Below are 11,107 nucleotides of genomic sequence, written 5' to 3'. Positions count from 1 at the left end.
GTGTTTAAGACTTGAGTTGATCTCAAAGTTCTTCCTCTGTTGAAATAGTCGTTCTATTTCTGAATAGCAGAGCCCTATCCAAACATACTCAAGATTATTCATATAATCATTCCTATAATTTAAACAATTCATCGTCAATCCATCCCGACGCATCATTCAGGTATAATCATATCCTAATCTTTTTATTAATGGATGTGAAATAAAGTGTATAACTCTCAATAGTCTAGGGGGCTATATTGTAAATATGTATGTCGTATTGCAATCAAACGATTGCAACTCAATTATGTAACCGGCTCTCTTGAGCCTATAAATAGGGCATTTGCCCATTTGAAATAAACAAGTTAAGTTTGAGTGTTTAAGACTTGAGTTGATCTCAAAGTTCTTCCTCTATTGAAATAGCCGTTCTATTTCTGAATAGCAGAGCCCTATCCAAACATACCCAAGATCATTCATATAATTTAAACAATCCATCGTCAATCCATCCCGATGCATCATTCAGGTATAATCCTATCCTAATCTTTTTATTAATTCCGTCATGTCGTTAATTTTGCCCCCCCCCCTTCCTCTCTCGGATCTAGAAGTTTTTGCTATTTTTGTAATATCAAAATATAAAGTAAAAATAAATTAATTAAATGATTTAAGTTTATTTAATTCAATAATAATGATATATATGATGTCTATATTTAATTAAAAGTTTAGTGGAGTGAAATTGAAGAAATTTTGTTTAAAGGACCATAATTGTCATTATGAGGTTTTGATAAATAGTTGACTTGTTGACTAATTTAGGACTAGAATGTCATGAAATTGATGGGGAAGGGTTTATTTTGGAAACTTATGAAGATGTAACTTAGTTCCTTCTCATGTGGTGGCTATAGTAAAAGATTGTATAGTAGAAGGACTATTCTTGTAAATTTCGTAGAGCCTTATAAGAGAGTATCTTCTTCACCTCTTCATCTCAAAACATTTTCATCCATTTAACAGTGGAGAATAATGATTCCCTTCTTCTATTAGTATTTTAAAGTTTTTTTTAAGTGTTGAAGAACTATCCATTGTTCCTAATCATCTCCTAGCCTTTAAGGTATAATCGATTATCTATAACTCTATATCTTCATGATTATGGTTTGCTTTATGATAAAATCCAATTTATATCTTTCAATTAGTTATTTGATCATGTTTCTAGTTGTTATATCATCTCTAGAACATCATTTCATCATCAACTTCCTTTAGTTATTTGATTGAAGCTCATACAGAAGTTTTTGGGTGTTTCTCCTTAAACTCTTATTTAAGAGTTGTTACTTGATTAGAATGAGTTTTGATTCTTGTAGATTACTCTAGAACATCAAGGTATCACTATCCTACCCCCATTGATTGGTTGATTCCATCTTCAATGATGGAATGTGGGGATTCGGAATCTTGAAGTGATGTTTAGGTTTACTTAAGTTTGAAGAGTTGTATTCTAGTTGTTAGATGAAGTTTTGAATTTAAATATAAATTATTATATGGAGTTATAAAGTTAATTTTTCATTTTTTATTAATCATAGTAATGATTCCATAATTCCATGGTGGTCATATGAGCAATTAATGGTTCCAATCGTGACTCACCATAAGAATTAAAGCCTCGCAACTCTATTATTGGAATTGGAAATGACAATGTTGAGACCATTTATCATTGTTGCTTCTATTGAGTTTTTGGAAGTTTATAGTCATCTAATCTGCAACCTATGTGGTGGTTGTCGAGGCCAACAAAATTAATAACCCTAAATCTTTTACACTAAAATAATGTATAGTGGTAAAGGGGTTGAATCCATGGAGATTGGTTCAATTTTATAACTCTATGAAAAATCTCTTTGTAAAAATACTTGTAAAATTCTAATAAAAATAAAAATGGGGATTTTGGTCTTTTTAAAAATACTTGAAATAAAACTAGAATTAAAGTAAGATTTAAATGGACAATTCCAACAAAAACAAGGGTTTGATGTAAAATCAATAAGGGAAAGATGGTTGACTTAAGGTTTCCTCACTTTCACTTTTGATGAACATATCATTAGAATCCAATGGTGCAATACTTGTTTTAAATACTTAATTTGGCTATAGTAATCCAATAAGCTTGAGATTACTTAGACTTTTCTTAGTTGTTGAAATAGTTAGAAAAGTTCATAACAATTTCCTTAGTCAAAGTCACAATTTCCATTAAGCATGTAATTAGTGAAAGTCAACTAGCATTAAAAACCAAAAAGTCACCAAATCCAAGAGGAGTCAAATGTTTTCACTTCCATGTTGGAGAAAATGTTTTTGTGATTGTGTGGAGTAAAACTAACACAAAAATCACTTGTTGCTTGCTAATTTGAAGATCATTTACTTAATCAAGAAATTAGCCAACTAATCACCACAGGCACATTTAAACTCATGAATAAAAACATACAAGTACTAATAAGATGTTAAAAGACAAAACATTCTCATAAGGTGTAACACCCATAAAATTCAAGCCAATTTTAAACTTTTTAAAACATTTCAAAACACATGATTATTACAAAACTTGTTTTCAAAATGATATATTGTCAGAGTATCCCAGAACCAGATCATAAAATCATTAAAATGTGAGGAGCGGTACGATCACGCCTTTGCCTTCCCGCGATCATCGGAAGTACCTGAAACAATAATTGATAAATGTAAGCTCGAAGGCTTAGTGAGTTACCCCCAAAATACCAACGCCATACAGTCATAATCGTACCATATAACATATAAGCAAACAATACAGCATGCGTAATGAGCCATCAGTCTGACTGGACCGAATCCCGGTCCTCAGTCTATCTGGACCGCTCTCCGAGCCTTCGGCACGTCTGGACCACCCTCCTTGGGGCCTTCAGCCTATCCGGATCGCTCGCTGGGCCTTCAGCCTGACTAGATTTGCCCGGCCCGGGCCTGCAGTCTACCTTGTCCGCCCAGGGTGTCTTGGCCTACTGCACACATCAGGACCTGCCTCAACCCTTTCCCCAAACCAACAAACATGTGCACATACATAAAACAAGTAAACATGCAAATCTAACAGTTCACTAACATGGCAACCATCCTATAACCAGGATACCGATCTAACCGATCTCTAGCATAGCAACCATCCTAAACCAGGATGAATTCTAACATAGCAACCATCCTAAACCAGGATGAAATCTAGCATAGCAATAACATAGCAACCACCCTAAACCAGGATGAAATCTAGCATAACAATAACATAGCAACCGCCCTAAACCAGAATGTAAATCATAAAGGGCCGGCCTTGGTGCCTTAGACCCTGTTGATATAGTGAGGATAACTCACCTCCCAAATGTCGCACTGAAGTGATAAGCTCAACTCTCGGATCACCAACACGAACTCCTCCACCTAAAGTTACCATAAAAACCCTTTTTCATAAATTTCCAAATTACCAAAATACCCCAAAGGTCAACTGGTCAACCCTTGGTCAAAGTCCACGTCCACAGTCAAAGTCAACAATCCATGTTGACCCAACTCGTCGAGTGTAGTTCACCGACTCGTCGAGTCCTTCCTGAGCTCGAGAAGTCGTGAAATCCTAGGTTGACTCGTCGAGTTCCCCTATAACTCGTCGAGTTCATGCATGTCCAAAGGTTGGGAAAAGAAAAACCCTAGCCGACTCACCGAGTCATTCGACTGACTCGCCGAGCCAAGGCAATCTTCATCGGACTCGCCGAGCTGTTCGTCCAACTCGTCGAGTACATGACTATCTTCATATGACTCGCCGAGTCGACCTTGCGACTCGCCGAGTCCCTTCAATCCTTCAACTATACAGATGCTTTTTAAGTCATGCAAAGGTTCCAGATTACAGATCCAACCTTACAAGGCATGCTTATCACGTAAAGTTGCAAACTTTACGTGCATGCAAAGCTTTAAGGCCCTTTAATGACAAAACTAAGCTTGCAATGAAGTCTCACACTTGAGGGAAGGCTCATTCTAGTCAAGACTGATAACTTTATGGATCTAGAGGCCAAAGGGAGTCCAGATCTGAAGTTACAACTTCAGATCTTAGCTCACACATAAGAAGCCTCTCATAAAACCCAACCAAAAGAGGTTTTTGATGAACATGAGCCAAGGAAAACAGTCTGATACCTTCAAGAGAGTGTTCACTGATGTAGATCTTGAATCCCACGAGTTCTTACTTCTACTTGCTTGCTTTCCTCAAGTGTTTCCTCCTCCAAAACTCTTCCTCCAAGCTTGAACACACCAAAAGAACACACACACTCGATTTAGGGTTTGAAAGGGACAAGAAGCAGTGAAGGGGAGGCTGGGGAAGGCCAATGATCCTTTAAATAGGGTGCAATACCCCGAAATTTAGGGTTTCATCTGTCGGCTCCTACTCGTCGAGTCCCTTCTTGGACTCGGCGAGTAAGTCACTAAAATACGTGGACCAACGCGCTGCTACTCGACGAGTAGGAAAAGCAACTCGTCGAGTAGCCCTTGAAATCAAGAAAACTCTTATATTAAATCAATACCTGAGAATCGGGGCGTTACAATTCTCCCCCACTTGAACTAGACTTCGTCCTCGAAGTCTGCCGCGACGAACAACTCCGGATAGTGCTCCCGCATCTCTGCCTCTGGCTCCCACGTCCACTCGGACCCCCTCCGATGCTCCCACTGTACCTTCACCAAAGATATCTCCTTGTTCCGCAGAACTTTCATCTTCCTCTCCAGTATGGCCACAGGTCTCTCCACATAATTCAGACACTCGTCGACCTGAATATCATCCAATGACACCACTGCCTCCTGATCCATAATGCACTTTCGCAACTGCGACACGTCGAAAGTGTTGTGGATCCGACTAAGCTCCTCCGGTAGCTCTAACCTGTAAGCCACCTTGCCAACCCTGGCAATGATCCTGAACGACCCAATATATCGGGGGCCCAAATTTCCCCTCTTCCTGAAGCGGATCACACCCTTCTAGGGCGAGACCTTCAGGAGTACCATATCACCGACCTGAAATTCTAACTCGGATCGGCGTCGGTCGGCGTAACTCTTCTGCCGACTCTGAGCGGTCTGCAGCCGCTGCCTAATCTGCTGAATCTTCTCGGTAGTCTGCAAGACTACCTCTGTCCGACCCATCACACTGTGTCCGACCTCACCCCAACAAACCGGGGTGCGACATCTCCACCCGTACAACAGCTCGAATGGCGGAGCGCCAATGCTAGAATGATAGTTGTTGTTGTAGGCGAACTCCGCGAGCGGTAGGTGGGAATCCCAGCTCCCACCGAAATCAATGACACACGTCCTCAACATGTCCTCGAGGGTCTGAATAGTCCGCTCGCTCTAACCGTCTGTCTGGGGGTGAAATGCTGTGCTGAAGTGCAACCGCGTGCCCAGCTCCTCGTGCAACTTCTGCCAGAAACGGGAGGTAAACCGAATATCCCGGTCGGAGACAATGGAGACCGGAACCCCATGGCGAGGTAAACCGAACATCCCGGTCGGTCATAATGATGAAATTATGACAAAAAATAAATGAAATGACTAAAATGGAACAAAAAAAATATAGGTCCAAAATTGGACATAAGCAATAGTTCCATGAATTATTTCGATTTTTTATCTTTTAAGTAATTAATTATGTATATTATGTCGCTAAGTTTTACTAATATTTAAAAGAACGGTTGATTAGATCATATTGCTAAAAGAATCAACAATGCTTACTTTTCTAACATACATGATCCGATGTTAATTTGTCGTCTTCAACAACAGTTAACGATGATTCAAGAAGTGGATGATACTTGATTTTCGAAGTGGATGATACTTGATTTTCTAGTGGTGAAATTAAGATGTCTAACATGATATAATCAATGGGTTGTTGACCATATGTCCTCAATAGTTAGAAGTCGGTGAGAATCCACATGCATGATGACTCTTGAGATGGACTTTGTGAAGAAGTCACTTTCATGTATTTTCAGAAAACATGTCTCATTTCAAAGGGTTATTTCCATAAAAGACCCTATATTTTTAGACCTAAAACTTTTTTCTTTTTCGAAAAAGACCCAACTTTTATATGTTATTTGTTATTTTAGACCCTAATAGGTCACAAAAAGGGAAATTAAGTATTTTTATTTCATAAAAGACCTTATATTTTGTATTTTTTTTCCACTTTAGACCTAAAATGTTTTTTATTTCAAGACTAGTTGTATAAAAACACGATTATATCCTTTTAATTTAAACATAGACATCGATTTAAACAATGTAATTATTATGCTTACATTTATTTATGATTGGACAATTCTTTGTCCACGTATATTTAAAAAAAAAAGTAGTTGTAAAAGCTATTTCTTCACTACACCAAGTTCATGTAGCTTAATTTCGTCAAGGCATAAAAAACATAATTATATTATTTTAGTTTAAATAATAGACAATTTAACTTTTGCATCTTTTGGCATCGTATTTATTTACGCATGAAACATTTTTTTTAAACTATTACACATACAACGATTTTTAACTTTTGCATCAATTTATGCTCAAATGGTTTCATTCCCATAATATAGTTTTATGTATTTATATGTGATGTTAACATTTTTTAAGAATGTCTTAAACTTGAATCTGATATATCTAAACAAAACTATTACGAATGTTTAGGATTAATATTTTTATGTATGTATTTGATATAATTATAAAATATTATTCAATAATGGCAGGGTCGGTCCTGGAGATGTATATATATCCTCAAATGCCCAGGACGAGTCAGGGAAAAATGACTCCTATCGCTATTATAAGTTTTTTATTTTTAAATAAATGTATATATATAATATATATAATAAAAAAAATTGGGTCATGTGCAGCTGCCCACTTTGCCCCCTCACCCCCCCCCCATGAATAATGGGCTAATGCTACAAAATATTATATGACTTTGCTTTAGGAGTATGATAGTGAGTGTATTTGTTAACTGTTCTAAAAAAATGATTAAGAAATTCGACCAAAAAAATAATATAGAAATGGGAGAGAGGGAAATATGTCCAAACTCACCAAATAAGTATAATAGACAAACTAAAAAATTTTATTTTGTATACAGTTTCTTAAATTACGTGGTATGTATTTTTTTTCTACAAATAAAAAAAGTTGTTATTATGCTAAAAGAATCTTCCTAGCCATGTATTATCCATGTTACCAAAAAATATCAAATTAACATCAAACTTTTTATTAGCGGTAATAATAACATTTTTTATAAACAATATATCAGGTTTAATGATATAATATATATCCAAGATAAAGTTTAATTATATCTTTTACACAAAAATAAAATTTTGCAATTCTTCTAGGTTATACCAAAAGATAATAGATTAGATAACATTTTTTAGTTTATACATGTATACTTTCTTTTTTCGGTGTAGTCAAGAAGTGTCTTATATATTTGGTCTTGAAGATTATAACCAATTTTAAAGTTGAATTTATTTAAAAAAAACATTTTAGGTCTAAAATGAAAAAAACTATAAAATATAAGGTCTTTTATGAAAAAAAAAATACATAATTTACCTGTTGGTGACCTGCTAGGGTCTAAAACAACAAGTAATAGGTATAAATTGGGTCTTTTTCGGAAAATAAAAAAATTATAGGTCTAAAAAAAAAAAATCAAAATATAAGGTCTTTTATGGAAATAACCCCATTTCAAAAATACATTTGCTTACCTATTTTCGGTTTTTCCAATAACGACCTAATTTTATTTAACGTTATATTTAGCCCAATAGAATAGATGCTATCACTCAAGCCTACTTGTTCAGGACAAGTAGGCCCATTTGGTAATGTCAATCATAAGCCCATAAACATGAAAGAGGAAAAACTAACCCTAGAATTACATAACCCTATTTCCCCTTTTATTTTCAGAGTTCGATAGTTTATAAACTATAAAGGCGGCCTCTTCCCGCCGGCGACGCTTCCGGTTATCAAACTTTTACGAACTGCACATTACCCACCGTAAGTTTCTAGTTCTTTCTCGCATCATCGTATTCGTGATTAGTGCATATATGATCAAATCGTTCTGTGTTGTATTATCATTCAGTTTAGAAATCATTTCTTTTAGTTTATGATATGTAGATTATTTGGATTTATATCTGCAGCCTTTTGCGATTATTCTTAGTACTCGAAGATTGTAGTTAGGATTTTTACGATTAGAGATCACCGAATGTCTAGATTTTTCCCTAATGAAAGAGCTTTTTACTATTGAGATTATGTTATTATATTTCAATTCCACAACTTTCGTAGTTTTTCTGGAATGTATTACTCTTTGTTGCTTTAAATTTGCACTACGATTTGTATTGAATGTAAAAAAAAAAAAAGTTATATTTGATCCCGATTTTCGTTTGTTTGTAGCTGAGAGAATGTTAATTCATGATTATTGTAAGCAATCAGCTGTTATATCGAAACATTCTCTGCTTTTTGTAATGAATTTATTGTTTATATGAGAATTTATAGTGTGAAGAAATGGTTGAAGACACGAAGTTAGGACAATTGGTTCCTGAATCTGTATTGAAGAAGCAAAAGAGAAGCGAAGAATGGGCTTTAGCAAAGAAGCAAGAAACTGAACTCGTGAAGAAGAAGAATGCTGCAAACAGGAAATTGATCTTCAATAGAGCCAAACAATACACGAAAGAGTATGAAGATCAGGTATTCATTCTCATTTCTCATTTCTCCTGTTTCTTTATATAATCATTTTCTTCAATCACTCATGAATTTCATCACAAATTCAGCAAAAGGAGCTAATTCAATTGAAACGTGAAGCAAGATTGAAAGGTGGATTCTATGTCAACCCAGAAGCCAAAATGTTGTTCATCATTCGTATCCGTGGGTAGGTGTTGAAATAAACTAAAATTCTTCTTATTATTTTTTTTATTAATATTTATTTTACATAACAATAATTTTTCTTGTGCACAATGTTTAGTATCAACGCTATGGACCCTAAATCAAAGAAGATTTTGCAGCTTTTACGTTTGAGACAGGTTTATTTGTTTTACCCAACAAAAAAATTATTAAATTTTCATTATATTGATCTCTATTAAATAATATTTATATAAACAGATATTTAACGGAGTCTTCTTGAAAGTCAACAAAGCAACATTAAACATGCTTCACAGAGTAGAACCATATGTTACATACGGGTACAAATCGTTACAATTTATAAAGATAACACATTCCCAATTTTAAAAAATTATTACAATTTCCAATTTTGTTAATTTCATTTAGGTATCCAAATTTAAAAAGTGTCAAGGAGTTGATATACAAGAGAGGATATGGAAAGCTCAACAAACAAAGAATTGCACTCACGGATAATTCTATTGTTGAACAGGTTTGTTTATATTGTTATTACTTATTATTTATTGCATGTTATTATTATTAGATTTTGATGTGAGTTATTTATTATTTTTTTTATAGGGTTTGGGGAAATTTGGGTTGATTTGTGTGGAAGATCTTATACATGAGATTTTGACTGCGGGCCCACATTTTAAGGAAGCGAATAACTTTTTGTGGCCGTTTAAATTGAAGGCGCCACTTGGTGGGATGAAGAAGAAGAGGAATCATTATGTTGAAGGTGGTGATGCTGGAAATCGGGAAGATTATATCAATGAACTCATCAGGAGAATGAATTAGATTTTTGATAATATGTTTTCGTTTTTGTTTTTCTTTTGGTGATATGTTGTTATTTGGAATTTATTTATGTTTAGTTATTTATTTGCATGCTTTATGTCTATTCATGTGTGTTTTTTTTTTAATATGGAGAGTATTTTTGTTGTTTTATCTAGGGGTCTAGACTGAAATCGAAATTGGGTTATTGTGCAAACAGAAAACTAAACCGAAAAAAAATAAAAAATAAAAAATAAAAAATATTTATTATTATAATTAAAATGTTAAACATATACTAAAATATAAAAAGGTAAAGATAGACAATTTTCATTTTAAAATAAACTTTCATGGATAATATGATATATCCATGATTTTTAGTTAAATATTATTTTGAAGCAACACAATCGTACAAACATATATACAATATTTAATTAAATATTATCTACTCCCTCCGTCCCAAAATTATAGTCTATCTTTTTTTTTTGGTTTGTTCCAAAATAACAGTCCACTTTTAAAAATAAATAACATTTTTACTAAAATACCCCCTTATTATTTCTTAACCAACTAAGCATTTAATGGAACATTAAATGCAAAATAAGGACAAAACTGTTATTTTATTAAATAAAGTTAGTGGTAATTAATGTTTTTCTTAATATGTGTGTTTTTTGTCTGTGGACAATAATATTGGGACGGAGGGAGTATATTATTTTTCATAACATAATCGATAATATGAATTTAATCTAATTTCACAACATATAATGATTGTCTTAAAATAATACTTAAACCAAGAAAAAATGAAATTAGTATATAAAAAACTTACAAATTAAAAACTTTAACATAATAAGATGACTCGAAAAATGGTCAAAAACCTATAAACTTTTTTTTTTTTTTTCAGTTTTATATGTGATTTGTATTTGTGTGTCTATTCAAAAAGATTGGCTTTTTTGTAATATCCACTAATTGTTTATTAAACATATTATATAAGTTGTAAAACTTTTGAATGGTTAATTATTATTTAGTGACTTTTAAGTGATATTTATTCAAATATGAGGTTTCAAATGAATATGATTTGAGTAAAAATGTGTATGTTATAAGATATATAGATATAGATATAGATATAGATTGGTGCATTAAATCAGTCATTTTATTGAAACAGTGACATTAAAAACTTCAAAATGAACATTTTAGATATAATGATCTTTTTTCAAAAAATAAAGTTGAAAATAACCAAAATTAACTTTGGAATTTGAAGATTAAATTCCGAATGGAGCATTCTTTGAAAAAAAAAAATCTGGTATATAAATAGTAGTTCGGAATTAGATATCCTGAAAATATGATTATTTTTCAAAAAAAATGATTATTTTTTTAAAGCTCATATGTTAGATTACTTAATTTCCTAGAAGTATGATGTTAATTCTTACCTTTTACTATATCATCGTTTAACATAGATGTTTACATAGTGCTTTGAGTTGAACTTAGGTGCTTTGAGTTAATCTAGAAAGATTAATATTAGAGA

At 33.4% G+C, this 11,107-nt stretch overlaps 1 protein-coding gene across 1 annotated transcript; it reads left to right on the top strand.

Moving 5' to 3' along the window:
* Positions 1-7,832: 7,832 nt before the first annotated feature.
* LOC145125314 (large ribosomal subunit protein uL30w-like) lies at positions 7,833-9,718 on the top strand. Its single transcript, XM_079060784.1, has 7 exons — positions 7,833-7,947; positions 8,446-8,637; positions 8,721-8,818; positions 8,912-8,969; positions 9,049-9,128; positions 9,214-9,316; positions 9,403-9,718. Exons 2-7 carry the CDS (start codon positions 8,455-8,457, stop codon positions 9,616-9,618), a joined length of 738 nt encoding a protein of 245 aa, XP_078916910.1. The 5' UTR covers positions 7,833-7,947; positions 8,446-8,454; the 3' UTR covers positions 9,619-9,718.
* The last annotated feature ends 1,389 nt before the right edge of the window (positions 9,719-11,107 follow it).

This window comes from Lactuca virosa, chromosome 7 (assembly GCF_052849685.1).
Source record: "Lactuca virosa cultivar CGN04683 chromosome 7, Lactuca_virosa_CGN04683_v6, whole genome shotgun sequence".
Lineage (NCBI taxonomy): Eukaryota > Viridiplantae > Streptophyta > Magnoliopsida > Asterales > Asteraceae > Lactuca > Lactuca virosa.
This window is presented reverse-complemented; position numbering and strand designations above follow the sequence as displayed.